The sequence below is a fragment of the Pteropus vampyrus genome, unplaced genomic scaffold (assembly GCF_000151845.1).
Source record: "Pteropus vampyrus isolate Shadow unplaced genomic scaffold, Pvam_2.0 Scaffold99, whole genome shotgun sequence".
Lineage (NCBI taxonomy): Eukaryota > Metazoa > Chordata > Mammalia > Chiroptera > Pteropodidae > Pteropus > Pteropus vampyrus.
In genome coordinates this window covers 2,328,825-2,352,076 of record NW_011888880.1, presented here as the reverse complement: position 1 = coordinate 2,352,076, position 23,252 = coordinate 2,328,825, and the positions used below count along the sequence as shown (strand labels likewise).

General features: G+C 37.6%; 1 protein-coding gene across 5 annotated transcripts in view; it reads left to right on the top strand.

The window, feature by feature from the left end:
- PDE7A (phosphodiesterase 7A) overlaps window positions 1-23,252 on the top strand; it is a 94,115-nt gene that overhangs the window by 35,695 nt on the left and 35,168 nt on the right. For all 5 annotated transcript variants that reach the window (XR_002781423.1, XM_011364590.1, XM_011364588.1 and 2 more), the window contains exons 2-3: window positions 10,694-10,754; window positions 13,831-13,914. Coding sequence is in view for 4 of the 5 variants with exons in the window: in XM_011364590.1 (XP_011362892.1) it covers window positions 10,694-10,754; window positions 13,831-13,914 (145 nt within the window). In the remaining variant the exon portion in view is untranslated. The remainder of the gene's footprint in view (window positions 1-10,693; window positions 10,755-13,830; window positions 13,915-23,252) is intronic.

The following is a 23,252-nucleotide window of genomic DNA, read 5'->3' as shown; positions in this document are numbered from 1 at the left end:
GTTCTGGTTCTTTCCCTCTTCTGTTCTGTCCTCTTTTAGACTAAAAGAAAGTGCAGATTCTTGAGCTCACCATTAACCAAAAAGCCATTTATAAAAAATGTTTAAGTACTATACCCAAAATAGCAACATTGTATTTGCTTCTCAAAACTTGATGTTTTAAGCAGCTGATTAGAAGGGAACTCTGAGGATGAGAAATATTCTTGGACTAAGCCTTGTGGTAGAGTGAGCTAATTTAGAGTGTGCAACCCACGCTAGAGTAGCAGATAATGACCTCCACGGCCCCTTACAGGTGATCACCAGCATTTCTCCTGAGAGGGAGCGGGGCTGGTCTTCATGCACTCTGTTGCTCTACCGATTCCTGCACTTCCTTTGAATTTGGTCATTGTGGCCTCACTGGAATATGGAGAGTAATCAAACACCTTGATGGTCTCATGTCACACCTAGTTTTTTGGCAAAATTATGAAGTCATCTCAATTTGTGCAAATTCTAGCTACAGCTTGTTCAGTAGATATATAATGTATAAGGTGTAGTGAGCAATTTATAGCCGTGTGTTATGAATGGCTTCAATTCAGGAAAATTTTTATTTAGACCTGTAAACAATTTGTGCTCCATTTTGACATGTCTAGAATTAACTTTTAAACACTTTGTACTGAGGATTGAATAATGAAAGTAGCATTACATTTGAACTGTTGGGGCTATGTTTAAATGTTTTAGAACCGTTACTTGTGTACTGTTGGTATGCAGATGACTTTGCTTGTCATGAACTTCAGTCAGTGACACAGCCCTGTCATCTCCTGAGTATTTCTCCAGCTAGTTCACTTCTCTTCATTCCACCACCCAGTCCAGGCCATGCTTGTTTCTCTCCTGGACCTCTGTAGGGGTCTCCTAACTGCCCCTGCCTCACCTACCGTCACTTGACCAACACCTGCTGTAGTCTTCAGCAGGGTGGAGTGAGCTGGAGGAAGAAGACAGTTGCCTTCACAGGCCCTCTGCTCTGGGTTTCCACGTTCCTGTGTTCCATACTCCCTTGCTCTCTTCCAGTTTCTTCTACTTACTGTGCTTTGTTTCGTCTGCTCCTTGGCCATCATGCTTTGTCCCTTCATTTCAGCACAGGGACATTTCAAGGACTCTGGGAAGAAGTCCTTCGCCTCTTAACTAAGTCAGAACCGGGGTTTGTTGGCAGTTTCTCAGTTTTTTCGTTGGTAGTGTCACAGCTTCATTGCACTTGGTACAGTTGCAATTTTATGTTTATATGCAGACTTTGATCATGTAAACTGACTAAACTATAAGTTTCACAAGGGCAGGAGCTATGTCTGTTTTTACTCAAGGGTTGTGCCCCTGGCACCCACATCTGGCATAGGGCCTGGTACATCATAATAGCTTAATAACTGTTGACGACTCGAAAGTTTCATGAATGAAAGGCTTTTCCTCAGCATCATGAGAGTGGATGAATGTAGGCCCACTTTGCTGTTACAGAGCTCACTTATAGCCAGGAGAACGAGACACATACCTAAAATATTGTAGTATAAGCTAGATTACAGTTAGGCCTTGGAATAATATACTTTTAATTGCTCAAAAAGGCAGTTTGGACTTTGTCAATAAATTAAAAATGAATTAATTATAATGTTAAATAGCACAGACAATATTTGTGAAAGCCTCTCACATTCCTGTGCAATCCTAGCTATAAAGGAAATAAACAGTGAACAAATTCAGTATTAAAAGTTGAAAAGATAGAATAAAATGCATTAATATTCTTAAATTCCAGGACATTATACCTACAAAGCTGGTCTGCGTGAAAGAAATGAGGACATTTTTAGTACTGCCAAACATTTTTTGAAAGTTGTTTCAGAGCCCTCTGTTAGTATGAAAATTGTGGAGGTGTCTGTGGCTAGCCTGAGACCACTTTTCTGTCTGCGTTTGTGAGGCTGTTGGGTCAGCTGTCACCAGGTTTCTCCTTGTGCTTCCAGTGTTACTGATGCCGGTCTACCCCAGCCCTGCGTGGTGGCATGAAGCACACGCTGGGTAGGAAAGCTGGCTGGCAGCGTGTTCCCGGAGGAGTCAGGTGATTGTTGTTTGAGGGCAGCTGCTCGAGGTTCAAGGCAGGCAGTGTCCCCTCGCTTCTGCCTCGGGGCAGCTGGTTAGTGTCAGACTCCTGACAAGTCCTTCTTGCTCGTTGCTAACTGGGCGAGGAGGGAGATTATGCCGTGGGCTTTTGATTGATCCAATGGGAATTACATTGATCTGGTGTCTGGCCTTGGTTCTTATCAAGTGGATCGCCTCTAAGGTAGCTAATTTAGAGTGTGCAACCCACGCTAGAGTAGCAGATAATGACCTCCACGGCCCCTTACAGGTGATCACCAGCATTTCTCCTGAGAGGGAGCGGGGCTGGTCTTCATGCACTCTGTTGCTCTACCGATTCCTGCACTTCCTTTGAATTTGGTCATTGTGGCCTCACTGGAATATGGAGAGTAATCAAACACCTTGATGCTCTCATGTCACACCTAGTTTTTTGGCAAAATTATGAAGTCATCTCAATTTGTGCAAATTCTAGCTACAGCTTGTTCGTAGATATATAATGTATAAGGTGTAGTGAGCAATTTATAGCCGTGTGTTATGAATGGCTTCAATTCAGGAAAATTTTTATTTAGACCTGTAAACAATTTGTGCTCCATTTTGACATGTCTAGAATTAACTTTTAAACACTTTGTACTGAGGATTGAATAATGAAAGTAGCATTACATTTGAACTGTTGGGGCTATGTTTAAATGTTTTAGAACCGTTACTTGTGTACTGTTGGTATGCAGATGACTTTGCTTGTCATGAACTTCAGTCAGTGACACAGCCCTGTCATCTCCTGAGTATTTCTCCAGCTAGTTCACTTCTCTTCATTCCACCACCCAGTCCAGGCCATGCTTGTTTCTCTCCTGGACCTCTGTAGGGGTCTCCTAACTGCCCCTGCCTCACCTACCGTCACTTGACCAACACCTGCTGTAGTCTTCAGCAGGGTGGAGTGAGCTGGAGGAAGAAGACAGTTGCCTTCACAGGCCCTCTGCTCTGGGTTTCCACGTTCCTGTGTTCCATACTCCCTTGCTCTCTTCCAGTTTCTTCTACTTACTGTGCTTTGTTTCGTCTGCTCCTTGGCCATCATGCTTTGTCCCTTCATTTCAGCACAGGGACATTTCAAGGACTCTGGGAAGAAGTCCTTCGCCTCTTAACTAAGTCAGAACCAGGGTTTGTTGGCAGTTTCTCAGTTTTTTCGTTGGTAGTGTCACAGCTTCATTGCACTTGGTACAGTTGCAATTTTATGTTTATATGCAGACTTTGATCATGTAAACTGACTAAACTATAAGTTTCACAAGGGCAGGAGCTATGTCTGTTTTTACTCAAGGGTTGTGCCCCTGGCACCCACATCTGGCATAGGGCCTGGTACATCATAATAGCTTAATAACTGTTGACGACTCGAAAGTTTCATGAATGAAAGGCTTTTCCTCAGCATCATGAGAGTGGATGAATGTAGGCCCACTTTGCTGTTACAGAGCTCACTTATAGCCAGGAGAACGAGACACATACCTAAAATATTGTAGTATAAGCTAGATTACAGTTAGGCCTTGGAATAATATACTTTTAATTGCTCAAAAAGGCAATTTGGACTTTGTCAATAAATTAAAAATGAATTAATTATAATGTTAAATAGCACAGACAATATTTGTGAAAGCCTCTCACATTCCTGTGCAATCCTAGCTATAAAGGAAATAAACAGTGAACAAATTCAGTATTAAAAGTTGAAAAGATAGAATAAAATGCATTAATATTCTTAAATTCCAGGACATTATACCTACAAAGCTGGTCTGCGTGAAAGAAATGAGGACATTTTTAGTACTGCCAAACATTTTTTGAAAGTTGTTTCAGAGCCCTCTGTTAGTATGAAAATTGTGGAGGTGTCTGTGGCTAGCCTGAGACCACTTTTCTGTCTGCGTTTGTGAGGCTGTTGGGTCAGCTGTCACCAGGTTTCTCCTTGTGCTTCCAGTGTTACTGATGCCGGTCTACCCCAGCCCTGCGTGGTGGCATGAAGCACACGCTGGGTAGGAAAGCTGGCTGGCAGCGTGTTCCCGGAGGAGTCAGGTGATTGTTGTTTGAGGGCAGCTGCTCGAGGTTCAAGGCAGGCAGTGTCCCCTCGCTTCTGCCTCGGGGCAGCTGGTTAGTGTCAGACTCCTGACAAGTCCTTCTTGCTCGTTGCTAACTGGGCGAGGAGGGAGATTATGCCGTGGGCTTTTGATTGATCCAATGGGAATTACATTGATCTGGTGTCTGGCCTTGGTTCTTATCAAGTGGATCGCCTCTAAGGTAGGCCATCTTTATTTTTAGGATTGTGACATTAATTGTTAGTTTTTGTACTTGGAATGAAATTGCTAGTCAATTTTGCTTCAGTTTTTATTTCTCTGATTAAAAGAGGTCTGAGTTTTACCTGTCAGCTGAAAAGCTTAAAATTACTGTGTGTAATGTTTCTTCTTCCATTTTATTCCTCCCCAAGGGCTTTTTATGGTTTCAGTCTTCGGTATCCAAGTAGCTCTCCTCAGTATCATTCCTTTAAAGAAGTTTTTATGATTAAAGCAGTTTAGCTTTTGAGATTATGAAATTATTAAATAATTTAGATTTTTAGTGTGCATATTTTAAACATTCTTTTGGAGATAAAGAATTTACTAATGCTTGTAAATTTAAAGTATAGTTGTTGAGGATTTCTAAACAATTGCAGTGTATAAACTTTTTAGAAACTAAATATTACCAATCTATCATGATCTCTTAAGGCCTTACTTCTCCTAAAATGTATGTCTTATAATATATTGAAAACTTGTTACTATATATCTGTTGTTTTTGAATTTGAATTCTAAATATCAGGCTTGCGAAATGCTTGATAGAGTGCTAGCCATTTACTATCTGGATGAGAGTATAAAGTAGGAAATATTTTAGATTATTTAAAATTATTTTTTCTATTCTCACATTGGAATGATTTTATCTTCCACCAAGCAGCTTTTTTCTTCTTGTATTAATAAACTGAAGAATATTAACTTAAAATTTATAAGGCATCACTGTTTACTAAGCAACACAAAAGCTTCTATAAAGTTAAATTTCTTTTTCAAACAAGGCTTTAATCTGTAATGTGAAAAATTACAGCAAAATTCTCTTACTTGAAGCAGTTCTTTTTTCCTAGTGATATGATTGAAAAATTCTTAAAGAAAAACAATATACTCAATTTTTTAAAATCTTTGTTTTGTAAATGAACTAATTTTTCAATGACAGCTTTTTGCTCATTATTTTTCAAGGATTAGCTTGCCAAGTTATTGAATGAAGGTCAAGTTAATAATAATACATTGGTTGAATTGTGGATGTTTTCAGAGATATTACTTTTTTTTAATAACCACGAAAAAATTTAAGTTTTGAAGCAAAAAGAATGCTAATATTTTGTCATTTTTAAAAAAAGTACATGTTTACGTAGGGAATAAGAGTGGGAAGGATACTATTCAGTGGATCAATGCAGTCTTTGGGCACTCAGACATGAGCCTGTGTAAGATGAATATACTCTGAAAAAAACTCATTTTACTGTGTCAGAGAAAACTGTGTTCAGCACTTTGACTAGGCTTCATCTTTTGTAGTATGTTGATTTTTTTTGGTAATGTTACCAAAAAAATTAATTTAGCGATACTCTGTCTAAGCCCTTTGACCACCAGTTTACTATCAGCAAAACCGGGCCAATAAAATCTACCTCGTAGAGGCCTTGTGTCGGGTGAGAGTTCGTGTGAAAGCGCTTGGAACATTTTCTGGCACAGAGTAGGAAGAAGCTCAGCAAGTGTCAGTTAATATATTATTACTTTCATCATGTAAGGGAAATGCACACACTTCTGCACAATAGATCATTTTTGTGGAAACTTGAACAAGATCAAAACAATAGCACTTAAAATATCTTTGCTCAATTTGAAAACATGTCTGTCTTTAAAAGTTACTTATTAACTAATCTCAGAAACAACTTTTACTTACACGTTTTGTCATTTACCTTGTAAGTCAAGTCTTACGGAAGAGTGATTCACCCTTATTCAAGGTGAGTGTCTTACTGGGACATTCAAAACTCCCGTTAGTGGCAGGAGATCTTTTGGAACCTTACAGTTTAACTTGTTTGTGCTGCCGCTGTCAGTTTCTGATTAGCTCAGCCTCGCCCATGTTTTGACCTATAGGGTTGCTTTACAAGCTGTTCCCAGGATGGCTAAATTAGAAAAGTCACGAGTAGGAGCTTCTCGGTTACTTCTATTCACTGGTGAGGTGAAGTGGGAATGTGGGTGATAGCTCAGAGTGTTTTATGACTGACAGTGTGACACAGAATTTTGATTAAATGTTTTACAATTTTTATTAAAAGTAGAGTTTTACTAATATATGACTTTAAAAACATGTAGGTCAGGTCTGTGCTGCAGTGTTGGTATATAAAGCACATATAATTATTTATTAAAATAACATTCTAACATGGAAATCAAATTTTTGTTAGAATTCATAATTTACAGTGTAGTTTTCCAAAATGAGTAACTTTAGATTGTTCTACCTAGATTGCTTAAATGAGGGAATTTAATAATATTCCTTTTAATCTTGGTCCATGAGGTGATAAATGAATTATCATTCAGGGTATATTCATTGATGGTTTCAGACACATTGTAAGTCCATTCTTAAAAATATTTTTTGTTTTGTTTGGGATCATAAGAGTTTTATGGTTTAGTATAGCGTTTAAGCCAAATATTTATGGACCAGAATTACTTAAATTAGTAGTGAATAGAATAACTTGAATATTTTTCGCATCTCTTGTAATTGGTTAATATTTACTTAAAATTAACTTATCCCCTTTTGCCAAGTTTTTATTATGGTTAACTAATACAGACCTACCATTTTAATATCTAAATTAGTACCTCTATAAGTAAGTCTAAAGTGATTATCTTAAAGTAAATTTAGTATGCCATAGTCGTAATCTAGATAATGTTCATTACTCAGTTTTGACTTATACTATCTTATTTAACAGAGTTGATATTAGTCTCAGTCTTTAATATGTGAAGTAATAAATGAGATTTTACCTTTCTAATTAGTGGCTGTTTTAGTAAATGTCCTTCCTATGTTAAAAAAATCATGATGCCACCCACAAGTTATTATTGGATGCTGGCAGATTGATAGGTAGTTACCAAACAGAGTATGATATAATGGTATCTGTAGTCCCATTAATAGGATTTAGCTGATAGAAATAGAAATATTTATTTCCACGTGTGTACTTTCCAGGCTGCCAGGTTTTCCCTTAACATGGTAGTATTAAGGGGAGACCTGTAATATGATGTAGTAGATATCTTTGGGGTGGAGGTTGGAACAGCAGGTGTGAGTGGTGGCTTTTCTGTACCAAGTGATCTTAGTGGCTGTCTGCTCCAGAATGAACGTGAAACAATTCAGGAGGCTTCCTGAGGAGATTCTGTCGGGGAAGACACTTGTAAACATGATGCTGCCAGGAGTATGTTATTGAAATGATGCTTTTCTTTGTAGTTTTCTTTATAATAGAATATTTTACCTTTTAAATTTTAATTTGATTTATTTTATGAATATACAATAACTATACATGCTATAGGATCAAATATACATCGGGAAAATCCTCCTCCTACCCTGTGTCCTTCTCCCTCCCTGGAGGCAGCCATTGTTGATAATTAGAATTTTATTTTTGTTTGGAACTTTGCTTTTACATTTCATGAATGGTTATTTTTGGGCTTTGTTTTTTTAAGGATACATTAAGTCATATACGAGTTTAACTGATATCTTTCTTTTAAATTTTAAGCATTAAAAAGATTATGATTTAGGAGTTGTTTTGCGTACTAAATCCAAATGAGGGCTTTAAATAAAGTAAATTTTTTTTGTAATGTGTAAAAATGTGATCTCGCTGCTTTAATGTGTATTTCTTTTGTTAATGAAGTCGAACATTTTTTGTTTATTGCTTTATTATTTCTTGTGAATAATGTTTATGTTCTACCTGTACTTTACACTATTCATCATTTTATAATTAATTTTTGAGTCATGTCTTTTTCCTTTCATTTTTAGGTATAGTAGGGAAGAATTAGCCCTTTGTTGTATCTTGTTGAACTCATTTTTTCTTGGTTTGAGGTTTGTCTTTTACTTTTATTTATGATACACTTTACCATATATAATTTAACTTTTAAGTGGCCGAAGTGATTCATTTTCATGACTTGGTTTTTATAGAGCAGTTAGGCCTTTCCTATTTAAGATATTTTTAATGTGGTCATGTTTTCTTCTAATATTTTTGTGCTTTAATTTTTTAGAATTAAATTTTTGTTCCATGCATAATTTATTTTAGTTGGAAGGTAATAACATAGCTTTACGTTTTTCCAGGTAGCAACCTCTTAATAAAACATTTTTTATTCTATATTTTATAGAAAAATCTATATTTTTCCCACAGGTTTTAAATTCTATACTTATATACAGAATTACTGTACATTCTTGGATTTGATTCTAAGTTTTCTAATGGCTGTTTTGTCTACTTCTTTGTAGTGTCCGCACTACTTTATTAATAACTTGTGGCACTAGTTCTGTTTATTGCTACTTATTAAGAATTTGTTTACCTGTTTGTTTAATATTGTTGATCACTTTCGATGTGCTAGGCACTGTTCTAAATGTTGGAATTTATTCTGGATCTGGGGATACAGTAGTGAACAAAGTCTCTGCCTCCACTTAACTTAGATTCTAAAAGGAGGTTTGGTTTTTTATCTTCTAGGTTTTTAATGTGTTTATATTGGTTCTGGTATTCATTAATTTATTCATTGACTTATAAATTATTCATTCATTTATTTGTAATAAATGCATTTAATCACTTATTTACTAAATATTTAGCGTCTACTAAATAATAGCTACTGTTTGGGGGACCAGGGATACAGTGGGGAATAAGACAGACACAGTTTCTGCTCTCGTGAGGCTTTTATTTTAGTACAAGCAAAGTGACAGCTACGTGATCTCAAAACGTGAAGGCAGAGAGCTGTGGAAGAGGACGACTTTCAGGTGACTTCAGATTTGATAGTCTGGCAATGTCTCTCTGAAGAGATGACATTTCATCTAGAGCCTGCGAGATCAGAATGGAACAGCGATACAGTGATAGTGGACCGGGCAACATCAAGTGTAAAGGCCGAACATTAGGCGAGGTTGAAGGAGATAAAGGCCAGCGTGGTTGGGTCGTAGAGGTGAGAAGGTGAGAGGTCAGCAGATCACGGAGGCCTTTGGAATTCAGAGCTTGGCATTTGGACTTGATTCCAAGTGTAGTGGGAGCCATTGGAGGATTTTTAGCAGTAGTTGAAATGTTCACTCTTGCTTCTATGTAAAGAGTGGACTGAGGGCCCAGAGGTGCATCAGGGAAACCAGTCAGCAGCCCATGGCGGGAGGCCAGGTGACAGATGCTGTTGCCTGAGACAGAATGCAGAAGTGAAGATAGAGGAAAAGCGATGGATTCGAAAGCTAAAGCCCCCTCAGCAAAACTTGCTGAGGGGGCTTTAGCTTTGATAAAATTTTTTTTGTTTTAATAATTGTATTTTAAATTTGCATTATCTGTTTTTCTATAAAAGCTTTATTGAAATATAATTCATATACCATAGAATTCACCTATCTAGTGCACAATTGAATGATTTCGAGTATTTTCAGAGTTGTGCAATCATTAGCACAATTAATTTGAGAACATTTTCATCACTTCACATGGAAACCCTCTACCCATTAGCATTCACTCCCCATTTCCTGCCAACCGTCCCAACTCTGGGCAGCCACCAGTCTAACCTTCTGTCTCTGTGGATTAGCCTGTTTTGGACGTTTCTTATAAAAGGCACCATAGACTTGATAGTACTTTGTGACTGGCTCCTTTCACTCAACACACTGTTCTCAAGGTTCATCCACGTTTGTAGCATTTATTGGTACTTCATTCCTTTTTATTTCTGAATATTACGCCATTGTATGGCTGTACCACATTTTATCCATTCATTAGTTGATGGGCATCTGGATTATTTCCAGTTTTAGGCTATTATGAATAATGTTGCAAGATACATTTTTATATCTGTTTATTTTTAAACACAATATATTTTAAAATATGCTCTCTTTCAGTGGTACCCTTTTTAAAAAAAATTCAGTGCCTTCTCAGTTCTCTTTGAGTACACTACTTTTTTTTTCTACTTTCTAGCCTCTGAGCCATTTGATTTTTTATTTCATTTGTTTCTAGCTAATGGGTTTCTTCAGATGTCGGATGATGTTGCTTATCTGCTTATTCGTTTATGTTTATAGGAAGGGAATGGTAAAGCAGTTGAACCATATCTCTTCTTCAGTTCTGTTTACCTCTGCAGAAGGTCCGTCTCCAAGTGGGCTTGTCTGACATATTTCAACATTAAACTTGTACTTATGGCATGTTCCTCACCGTGTATCCACTTCTGTGGTAGAGCTCAACCATACTGTATTATTATAATTATTTGTCTTCCTCACAACTGTAGATTTTCAGAGCAGATGCTGTATCTAATTCCTTTTTGTATATCCAACTTTTCTTGCATTGTGCTTCACAAATCATAAATAATACATATTTGTTGAATTGTATATCATATTTAATTTTTATGTGTTAAAATGTGTGTTTTTTTTTTTTTTCTAGAGGCGTGGAGCTATTTCCTATGACAGTTCTGATCAGACTGCATTGTACATTCGTATGCTAGGTAAGCATTTTTTTGTACCAATATCAGTTAATTTTGTTATCTACTGTTATTTGAAATTGAGGTATCTTTCATTAGTTTTTTACCACTGTTTTCAGCAGAAACAGTCTATTACTTTGAAGGTCAGAGGCTAGAAACCAGTATTGAATCTGGTGTGAATAAAGAGAGGCACTTTAGAGTTATAGGTAATTGAAAAATCTGTGACTTAATAACTAGGACTCTGTCACAGCTTTAAATTGCCTCCTGAGTGTTCATTCTTAACAAGAGTCTTAGATTTGTAGCGCTGTTAATACTAAACAGATGCCCATGCTAACAGAGATAAAGATGAGGCTATGAAATGCCTGATCAGGTGGTCCTGTCACCGGATGTGTTTTGTTCTCAGCTGGCTGGTGAGGAAGACCATTTGTTTTCTTCTGATCTCAGTTCTTAAGTTTTTAATATATTACTCAGTCCACAAGGTAAAGTGGATTTAGATGTGTATATATGTGTAACTTCCTCCCTCCCTTTGCCAGATTTGTCTCTCTCTCCACACACTTCTTGATCCCTTGTACTTTATTTCATACTATTCAAAAAGATTCCAATAGGCAAATTTTCTCACCTTTTCTTAGAGGCGTCTTTCATGACTGCTCTCATCCACAGAATTCCTCCCTCAGTTCTGTGATATTGAGCCATCCTTATCCTTTACCTGCTTCTGGTTTTGTTTTGTTTTTTATGCCTCTTTCCCTAATTTCTTTTCATACTCTTAAGCCTGTGTTCTCCAGTCTCCTGTTCTTGCTCTTCCTTCCTTTCTTTCCTTCTTTAACTTACCTTGTGTATCTTACCTGTCTCAGTTTCATTCTACTCTAGTACACATTTTCCCCCACAGACGTTCAGCCCTTACCTCTTTACTGTCTCCAGCTCTCTCTGCAAACACGTTCAGGATTCAGCTCTCCTTAAAACCGAGCTTTAGACTCATATTTTTTAATTCTGTAGGACATCTTCACATGGTGTATTATAGACACTTCACATTCAAACATGTCTGTTAAACAAAAGATTTGTGTTCTCAAGGCTGTTCATTTTGTGGTCTTGCCACCCCAGAACATGTAACTCCATGCTTCTGGTTATCGGGTCCGGAACCTTGGAGTTGTTCTTGACCTGTATTTCTTACGTACTCGATATCTACTTCAGCTGCAGATCTTCTTGGCTGATACCTTCAAAATATATCCAGAATTCTACCACCCCAGTGCTATTATCATCCCATGTAAGCCATAGTTATTATTTTTTATTGTTAACTGTAGTCACATTGTTGTACACTGGAGGGCCAGGCGTAGCCGCCATAACTGAAACTTCATAGTCTTTGACCAACATCTCCCCACGCCCCCCTCCCCACAAGCCAGAGTTGTTGTTGCCTCGTGTATTGCACTTGCTCTTCAACTGGTCTCCCCGTGTCTACCTATGTGCTGCTACTCACTTCTAGTCTACCCATTTGGAGTGAACCGTTCCAGATAGAGGTCAAGCCACTCTCTCTCCTCTGTCAGAATTCTCTAATGGTTTTCTATCATAGAATAGCAGTCAGAGCTCTTATAGTGGCCCACGAAGGTTCAGCACGACCTGCACCTCCTACTTCTCTGACTTCACCTCTCCTTACTCTAGCCATGCAGGTCTCTTTGCTTGACCTTGAATATGTCAAGCATGCTCCCATCTAAGGGCGTTCATATTTGCTCGCTCTTATGCCTGGAAACCTCTTCCTCCAGATAGCCATATGGCTAATGGCCTCAGTCCCTTCAGTCTCTGCTCAGATGCCTCGTTTTCAGCGGAGCCTCCTCTGACCACTAATTAACCGCTCCTCCCCACCCCTCTCACCTTGCTTTCGTTTTCTCTGTGTTACCTGTCGCCATCTTCCGTAGGATGAAATTATTTATTTGTTACTTGTCACCGTGAAAGGATAAGCTTCATGAAGACAGGGACTTTATATATTTTGCTCACTGCTGTATTTCTTGTGCCTGATATGTAGTTGGATGCTCAGTAAACATTTATTGCAGAGTGAGGAATCACCACGTGAGAGTAGTGATTAATCATTGTGGGAAGGGCTCATGGTAGATGACATGAGCCTCAAGAAATGGCGGCCTTCCTTAGAGATACGAAGAGTAAGCAGGAAAGCCTGCGAGACAAGGAGAATTGCAGGGACAGGGACCGAAGACTTAAATAAAGGTCATGAACTCGGAGGCTGTGGAAGTATACTGGGAAAGGTGCCATCTTTGGAGCCCACAGACGTAGGTTTAAATCTTGAGGTCCCCTGTGCACTAGTTTTGTGGCACACCTGCTACTTCTCAAAAATCTCAGTTTCTGCATCTGTAAAATGGGATAAAGATTCAGAGTTGGTTAGTGAATTAGAATAATGCCTATGAGGCACAAAAAAGAGTGCCTGGTATATGGCTTGCAGTGGCGCTGTATGGAGAAGTAGATTCGAGTGTCATACGGATACATGTGGAAACCTTACTGAGCTTATAAAGACCAGAGTTTAAGAATCAGCTAAAGGCCTTGGGAATACCCACTGTCAGTGAGAAAAAGGGAAGACTGATCAGAGTAAGTATTTAAGGCAAAATCTTTAACATTTTAATTTTCTGTGCATTTAAAAAATTGTAAGCTGCTTGAGACTAGGTAATGTATTTTCTATTTCTTCATATCCTGTAGTATAGTTCCAGGTATGGAGTGGACACTTCATAAATATTTGCTTGTTGCTGTGGCTTTTTAAAGTTTTATGCTGAAAATTTTTTTAACTACATGTGAGTAATAAGATATTAGATTGAATTATAATACACTTGAGGAGTCTTTCAGAAGGCTAACTTTAAAATATGGATTATAATCATTATTATTGTAGGAGTAGTTTTTTAAAAGACGAACTCAATCTAGCCTTACAGCTCAGTACCGAAAATTTATAAACCCTTTAAATAAATCACCTGTGAACTACTTGTTCCATATAAATTATTAGTGGGCCATTACTTATGACTATGATGCCACATAGACCTTTGTTGCATTTGGGAGCTTCTTCCCAAATGGCAGCCTTCTAAACTTACATTTTGTCCTTCATTCTGTCTAGGAGATGTCCGTGTAAGGAGTCGAGCAGGATTCGAATCAGAAAGGAGAGGTTCTCATCCATATATTGATTTTCGTATTTTTCACGGTAAGTGCTGGCAGACATAATATTTCTCTCAGACTTTGAGTAAACCTCAAATTTTCATAAAATTACATAATTTACCAACGGAAAAAGAATATAAGAAAACTATATTATGTTTTGAATGTTTTAAAGACACTACGTCATGATAAATATTTTATTTCTAGGTAATGTTAGTAAAATGTTTAGAGACCGAAATATGAAAACTGATACAGTTTTTCTTTTTAATTTAAATGTGAAATTACTTTGGTTCATTTTTTTTCTTTATAAAGTCTGTGTGTGTGACTTTTTTTACTCCAAATGTTTTTGTCTTCACTGCTCCATGCATTTTTGTGCAAATGACATTTTCTAAAGGTTTTGCATGATTAAAAAGGTGTATCTTTTGGTCTCTTTGAAAATTCATATCACCTTTAAAGACGTTTCATAGAGCGCATATTTAAATAAATAAACATTATGTGGGTCTGGCCCATAATGGAGAAAAGGGAAGAAACAGAACTTCTAAAACCCTTAAGTATTAAACACATTAAATCTCTTTTTGGAGAAGTTCCACTTTGATAAAGTTAGATAAATTGTTTGGATTGACACTCCCAATAAAAATGAATTAGGCAAAATATGAAAGACATGTATTTTTGAGTATATCAGAATGCTATTAAGGCAGAGAGACGAGTCTGGCATTTCAGGCTACTTTTCCCCTTAGTAGCATCTGGTGATTCTGGGGAAGGTGGATGAGAAGCTGAGCAGAGATTTTGATGGACACTTAAGGCCAGAAAAACAAAAACAGGTGTTTATGGGTCACCAAAGTTTGGGAATTGGTCTTGGTAAACCTTTGATGCTTAAATTGGAACCCCAATGCCAATCACTGAATTAAAAATAAAAAGGCATAAGGAGACAAGATGTGACCAAAAATGAAGAGGAAACAACAGACAGTAGAAATATCCACAAGGGATCCTAAAAATGGAGTTTTTAAAGCTGAAAAATACCATTCCTTAAACTTACTGGAGTTGGTTTTAACAGTAGATAAGACCGAAATGAATTGACAGTGAGTTGGAATATAGATCAGAAGAAAATATTTAGAATGAAACACAAGGAGGTACAAAAGGTAGGACATACAAAAAAGCCATGGGATGTGTTCCAGTTATGCATTGCTTTGTACCTGTCAAAAATCGTGAAGGGTCTGGGGTTTTACCTTGTAAGCTAACAGATAAGTTAACCTGCTATTGCTTCGTGGAAGCTGGCAGAAGACACAAGAGTCCTGGGTCAGAGACAAAGGACCTTGATAGTCATGAACCAGCAAGCACCATGTATTGTGTTGGTACTTCCAGCACCCCCCCCCCCATGTCCTACAGTGGCTACACGGGTTAACTTGAATATTTGACAAACAATGAGCTTGGGGAATTTGCCCCTTTTATAGTAGGACTGTTCTGTGTCCCAGGTAAAGGTGTTACTTATCTCTCAAGGTAGCTAGCTACACACACAGCCCTGGGATGTGGCCCAGGTGAAGATTCGTCAAGGCTTGACATTCTTGGCACATCCAGCAAGAGTGTGTGCATGGACGCTCAGGGCCTCTGTGGACGGTTACCTCTCCCAGTAGTAACAGATGATCCCGGAGCTTAATTGGCATAAAACAGCAACCTTTTGTAATGATCATGATTCTTAGGGTTAGTGATTTAGTCCGCCTTAGATTTGTCTGTGCTCTAGAATGTCTTGATCTTCATCTGGGGTAGTTCAAACAGCTCAGGATGGCTGGGATGGCTCCATTAGGTCCACATGTCTGAGGCCTTGGTCTTCTCTACATGTTGTCCCTTGGGGCCAGAACATCTAGGATGGCTTCTGCACTCGTATCTGGTGCCAGGGCTAGGATGGCAGGAATTTCTGGGGCTGGCCAGGAATCCTCTCTTTCCATAAACGGTAGTCTCAAGGTAGTTGGTCTTGGCACTTGCCATACTCTAGACCAAGCATTCCAAGAGAGAAGTATGGGCACTTCTGGTCTTTGATGGTCTAGGCCTGGGCACTGGTACAATATCCCGTGTTTATGTTCTGATCCTCTGTAGCACACAGCTAACTCAAATTCATGCAGAGAGGACACAGACCCCACTCGTCAAAAGGAGAAAGGTTTAAAAAAGTTTTAATCTTCTGTCTTTAATCTGGCATAAAATGTGTTGAAAGGTGATTAGGGTTCCAGGAGAGGAGAGGGAGAATATAGCAAAAGCAATCTTTGAAAAGATAATGACTGAGAAACCTCTAAAGCTTGATAAAAGACATTGAGATACAGAGTCAAGACACATTATGAACCTTAAGTACAGAAACATTAAAAAAAAAAAAACACACCTAGATGTATCATAGAACAACTTAAAACCAAAGTCAAAGAGAAAATATTTAAAAAGTATTGAGAGAAAAAGAAAATTATTACCTTCAAAGCAATGACTGTGAGATTGCCAGAAACGCAGTGTGCTTCATTTTCAACAGAAACCAAGAAGCTGAACAACAAAGAAAGGAAGGGTTGCTTCAGAGCGATGGGGGAGAAAAATGGCTGTCAAGCTAAAATGTCATCTACAAACTCGTCTAGAGAATAAGATAAAAAAAGGACACACTTCACAACTTATGTAATACGGCCAGCATAATCTTGATCTAAAATATGATAAGGATATGTCAAGAACAGAGAATTACAGCCAATATCACTCATGAATATAGATGAAACATCCTAAATAACATGTTATCAAATTAAGTCTCCAGTTTATAAGAAGAATTTTATATTTGGACTCAATTGTATTTTTCCAGCAATGTAAGGTTGGTTTAACATTCAAAAACCAATCATTGTAATTCCCTACATTTACTAAAAGAGAAAAGTCATGGATAGACCAATAACAAAAGCATTTGATAAAATTCAATATTTATTCCTTGTTAGAATTTTGAGCATACTAGGAATACAGAAAAACTGATTTCATCTGAAAAAGGGAAACTTGCTCAAATTTCTGCTTTCACTCAACTCTAGAGACAACCAGGAGACACCTGGGTTTAGTTTCCTCCTCCTGAGTAAGTAAGTGGGCTGGATTAGGAGCTCCAAATATTCCTACAGATATTTTTCTCTGTTCATTTGGCCATTAACCTGGCCTCTTGAAATAATATTTTGATCTTAGATTTGATGAGATGAATTCCATATTGACTTTTTGTCAAAATTCATCCTGTTTGCTCTAAATGTATACGTCCCTGATGGGGAGTGAGCAGCCGGGGTCGGTTCTGCAGAGACTCAGGAGCGGGCGGGGACGCCGGGGCTGCACCCGGGATGCCCCCGTTGGGTCTGGGTCGGCGGCGGTGCCGATTTTAAATAGCATCTTCTCGACTCGTTTCCTCGGTCTCAGTCCTGACCTTGGCGCTGCCCAGGCGCTCCCATCCTCTACCTAGGTTTCTTCCAGATGACCACCTCAGGGATTCCTTAGTAAGTGTCCGAGCCTCCCTGGGGAAGAAGGTCTGTTTCGGCCTTGCAGATGTCAGGGCCAGTGGGAGAGCAGGACGGGGGTGGGAGGGTAAAAAATAATAATAAATTTATAGGTCCCTAAATTTAACAAGTATTTCATTTACTTACACATTATTTTGAGCTTGTATCATAATAAATACTAATACCTTTAAAGGAATTATTATAATTATACTCCACGTGTACACTTAGAAAATCTGATGTGTTCTTTTGAAAGATTCTGTCATGATTATTAAATAGCAATGGAAAGTGCCAGCCTGACAGTTAACTTCTTTTCATGGAATTCACGAAGCGTATTGACGTCACTTATACTGGAAGGCATTGCAGTCTCTGCCAACGTTGGACAATACAAGGGATATAGTTCTTTACAGTTTTTTCCATTCTACACAAATGCATTTTTTTTTCCATTTTCTGTTAGTCTTGGCACATGATAATGTTCCATTCCAATGTAAATGTGTTTTGCTCATTATCTTGAGCTTTTTATTCATTTTAGCACTTTATTCCACCCCATGCTGGGGCAGCAAGTAAACCTTTCAGGATGTTTAAATCGTAGCCTAAAAGCTCTTAACCTAAGGTTTTAGTCTTACTCACTTTTTTTTTGTTGTTGTTGTTCCTGGTCTCTAGCAGCCTCTGGCTCATAGTAAAGATTTAATATATATTTGTCGCATGAAATTGACCAAAACTGTATATCTTTTCTCAGTTAGATTTTATGGGATCTCATTTGTTCTCCAAGTATAATCTGTATTAACTGTTAACCAAATTCAGGCTGGTTGCTGCCTTTCTGTTAAGTGTCTCATGTTGTTTTATTATAATGTCCTACTATGAAAACATACAAAACTCTCCCTAAATTTTCCCGTAGAGCCTCATGTGTATTTGATTTTGGGTTGTTTCCTGTCTTCCTAATAGGGCTGTTAGATGCTTGTTTCGTGTTTAGTTATATGATCAGAAAGAACATCTGTTTATACATGTATTTTGGACTTAAAAGCTATGTCATGCTGATTTTGTCTTAGATTATCTCAGTCTTTAGTATATAGTAACTCCCACACAAGGGTAGATCCTATTACATTCAGAAACTTTTATTGCTTCTCACTTTTAGCATAAAACTTTTGGTTGGCATTTCCCTTGGCCATGATTTTTTTCTTTGTTATAGTGTTTTTCTTATTTATTTATTTTTTTTCATACTGTACTGTATTGGAAAGTCATTGCTTTCCTATTTACAAGAGTATTTTTTTTCAACCATTATTTTTTACTCTGCCAAAGTGGGTATCCATCATTTGTAATTTAGTCTCTCCTTCAAACATGAGCCATGCCAGCCTCTACTTAGAGCTGTGGTCTTGTAGACTAAAGTCAGATTTTGTCTGGAGTTCCTATTTAATTTAGTTTTTTCCCAGTCACTCATTTGTCTTGAAACTATATCTGATTATTTTGAAAACAACATTTCTGTACTAGTTGGTGGAGATACCACGGGAAGCAACAACCTCATGTCCTTTTTCCATCTTTTTCATCACAAATGTTTCTACCTCCTTTCTGTAACCATCCCCTTGCCGAGCAGTGCTTGTAGAGACGAGCGCTGCTGTATCGAATTGAATTAGGAAACAGCATTCTGCCCATGTGTGTATTTTTAAAAACTTACCTAGTTTCCAGGTAATCGTGAAAAGCCTGCATTTGAAAACAACTGATTTTTGTTTCTTTGTCCCAAATTGAAGTAATAGGATATTCTTATCTCCTGGATAACTTCATAGCATAAATTAGGGAACTGATGTGGATTGGACCTTAATCATAATACAGTTTAATGGTAGTTTAATTCTTCTTGTGCTTTGGAAAATTGGGGAATTTGGAGTTTTAACATTAGGCTTTATTTTGTATGTTACCCATTAAGGCCTGAGTACTTTCTTTTTCTTCTTTCTCAGCTTACTAATAAGGGAATTAAGAATGTAATGTATAAGGAGCTATGTTCCAGCCCTGAGTTTAAGCATAAGAGGGACCCAGCGTAACACATAACCCATCTCTGAAGGGTGGGAAAATGCCTAATCCCTATCAATAAGACTAATTTTTAAAAAGGATTTTATATTGACTATTTTATCAAATCATGTCAGGGTGAACATTGAATTTTGCAAACTAAGGTTATAAAAATTGGTTAAGGGAAAGAGTACTGGTTATATAGTTCTCATGTTCACATTGATCTAATTTGAGATTATGAGTAACTCGGTTCTTTGATTTGTAGTGAATCTTGGACTGTATTCACTTTAAAGGAATGAAATTGTATACATGTTTTGAAATCTTTTAAATGTGTGCACTTTTGTTTGACAGTCAATATTTTATGTTAGTTTCAGGTGTACAGCATAGTGGTTAGACATTTACATGATCTCCCCGAATAATCCAGTACCCACCTGGTAGTATACATAGTTACTACAACGTTATTGACTGTATCCCGTCTGCTGTATTTCACATCCCTATGACTATTTTGTATCTACCAATTTGTGCTTCTTAATCCCTCCACATTTTTTCACCCAGACCCCCAACACCCCTCCCATTTGGCGGTCACCAGTTTATTCTCTGTACTTATGAGTCTGTTTTTGTTTTGTTAGTTTATATTGTTCTTTAGATTCCACATGTAAGTGAAATCATATGGCATTTGTCTTTCTCCGTCTGACTTATTTCACTTAGCATAATGCCCTCTAGATTCATCCATCTTGTTGCAAATGGTAAGATTTCTTTCTTTTTTTTTTTTTTTTTAATGGCTGATTACATTTCATTGTGTCTATTACCACAATGTCTTTATCCAGTCATCTGTTGATGGGCACTTAGGTCGCTTCCATATCTTGGTTGTTGTAAATAGCGCTGCAGTGGAAATAGGGATGCACATATCTTTTCAAATTAGTGTTGTGGTTTTCTTTGGATAAATACCCAGAAGTGCAATTCCTGGGTCAAAAGGTATACCATTTTTAATTTTTTGAGAAACTTCCATACTGTTTTCCATAGCGGCTGCACCAATTTGCAATTCCACCAACAGTGTACGAGAGTTCCCTTTTCTCCACATCCTCGCCAACACTTGTTGGTTTTTGATTTATTGATGATAGCCATTCTGACAGGTGTGAGGTGATATCTCATTGTGGTTTTAATTTGCATTTCTCTGATGATGACGACAAAGGCCATGTAAGACAAATTGACAACTAACAGCATTTGTTTCTATAGTATGTAAAAGTATGCAGTGGTCTTCAGGGTGAAGTTATGCTGTTATGAAGAATAAATCAGGTTTTGTTAAATAGTGTGAAGTCATGTATTTAAAAATATTTGAACCTAAAACTAATATGTCAGCTATACATCAATAAGAAAATATTTGATATTTGTAATAAATTTAGCATTAATGTTTTATTTTTCACTCAAAAAGACATTGCATGTATTATCTCATTTAATTTTTACAACAGTCCTGTGAGGTTTATTTTATAGTGAGGAAACTGAGCATCAGAGACCTTAAATAACTTTCCTAATGTCACAAGACTAGTAAAAATGACAGAGTGGGGGATTCAAACTCAGCTATATGATTCCAAAGCCCATTTTGCTGTACTGCCTCTTCGTGTTAGCATGGGCTACTCTACTATAGAACATTGCCCTAAGCACTTTACTCGCCCTCCCATGCATGCTAAACGTGAAAACTCTTCCAAGAAAACTTATCTCATAGATGTAGATAAATGTACTTATTCACTATTAACAATAGGCTTTCAGATATGACTCCTGTTTTTTTTTTTTTTTGCTTGTTTGTTTTATTTTGTTTTTTAGAAAATTAAAGAAAGGGGAGGTTAGAATATAGAATGTCTTCAGATTTTTTTATTCAGTTATTCAACATGGCCTTGTCCTAAAGCCTTACAGCACTGAATTAAAAAAAAAAAAATTTTTTTTAAACAATCTTCAAGGGTAATTCATGACTATGTGCATCTAAATGGTTGTTATGGTTTTAAGGTGGCAGATACAGCGACTAAGGGCTCCCTCTTGTGGACCATTAAAGCAAATAGTGGTCAAGTCTCACGATCCGAAGGCTTTTCTGTTAAAAACGTCTTTTGTCTAACAGCTGGGTATCGGTGACATCTTTTGGTGTGCCATTTGGATGAGAAGAGAGTCTGTGGGAGAGTTGGGAGGAATACTGCTCAAGATGTTGATTCTCCAGCTCTTTTGTTCCCTTAACCAGTATTTCACGTTCACTTTCTAGTATGAAGGAAAAGCAAGAGAAAAACCTTGCTTCTAAATTTGCCTGCTACCCACATTTTATTTTTTGGCTCAGAGAAGCTAAGAATGGGTGGTTGGAAGCAATTCCCATGATCATTAACACGGCTCATTGAGTTTTGGTGGAGGCTGATTAGTTTGTTCATGGTCGCATAGTGAGGGAATGCGATGTTTTAGAAGAGAACCAGCAGAGCCACCAGCTCTTTCATAGTAACTTGATTAATTCACTGAGCCCTGTTGGCTTTCTAAGCTGTATTGGAATGTAGGTAACCATGTAAACTAGAACAAGCCTGAGTCTTAAATAGTCCTAGCCTGGCAGAATCTGGGCTTTAATAAAGAAAATTTTAGTCTGTTGTGTATTATGCTATGAAATAAATAATGGTGTGTATCACGTTACAGAATGAGCTCATGAGAAAGTATCGACAACGGGGTTAGGCTATGTAATGTGGTCAGAGGGTGAGATTTCTAGTAATTGAATGAAAGTACTAGTTAAGTTCTCATAGTTATCATTTTCTGTTCTAGTTCCCTCTTTTATATGTTCCTAATTACTCAACTTCATATCCTTTTTCTTTAGTAGCCTCTACTTGCTTGTTTCAATGTAAGAATTTCTAATCATCATAGGGGGGAAGAGAATGAGAGTAAGAATGTGTGAGTGTGTGTACAGAGGAAAAATGGAGCAAACCCAAAGAAACTAAAAATTTCCATCTTCAATGATCTCATGCTTCATTCTTGATTAATAGTTACTGATTCCCTAGATCACATTTTTGGAGCTATTCTAGGACAGTTCTGGAAAGCTCTCTAATTTTCTTTTAGAAAACTTATTGTCCAAAACTTATTTTACTTTGTTTCAGAAGCCATTGAAATGTGCTATGTGCTTAATCTACTTCTGAAGGTTTATTCTAAGGGAATCAATGAGGATGTGTTCAAAGATTTAGTTATAAGAATGTTTATTACAGAATTGTTTGTCAGAAAAATAAAGGTTAGAAACAGCCTAAGAGCAGAAAGATTAAATAAATTATGATGATTTCATACCTTAGAATAATATATGACTAGTCAAAATGATGGCACATATGCGTATTTATTGACTTGAAAAAGGCGTTCATGAATTTTTAAGTAAAGAAACTATGAAATGTGTTCAGTAAAAGAAACTGTGTACACCTGCATATAGAAAATAATTCATAGAAAAGTATCTAGAGTGCCAGGCTGTTAACAGTGGTTGTTTCTGGATAGACAAGCCCTCCCAAACAACTTCTTCCCTTTCTCAAATCTAGGTTGAACAAAACAGAAGGCTTAGGGCAGCTCTTCCCAGAAGGGACCAGAAAAGGGATGGATGTTACTCAGAATGACAGGGTAGGAAGCTCTAGGTGTTGGTCTCTCCGCCAAAACAACCATTAAATGGTGGGAATGGGGGAAGAACAGAATCAACCATTTCAGGACTCAGTCCTGATTGGACATGTATGACAATCAAGAGTGCTTGATGAAGGAGCAGCTGCTGTTCTTTGGCGGTTGGTGTGCATGGACCGGTGATCCCCCCCATTCCTCAGCCTTTCTGTCTATGCGGATAGTGCCTCATGTTTCCGGAGTGGCTTGCTGAAGCCAGGGTTGGGCAGTGGGGACCTTGTCCTTGAAAAATATGAAGTTGCATATTTAAGTC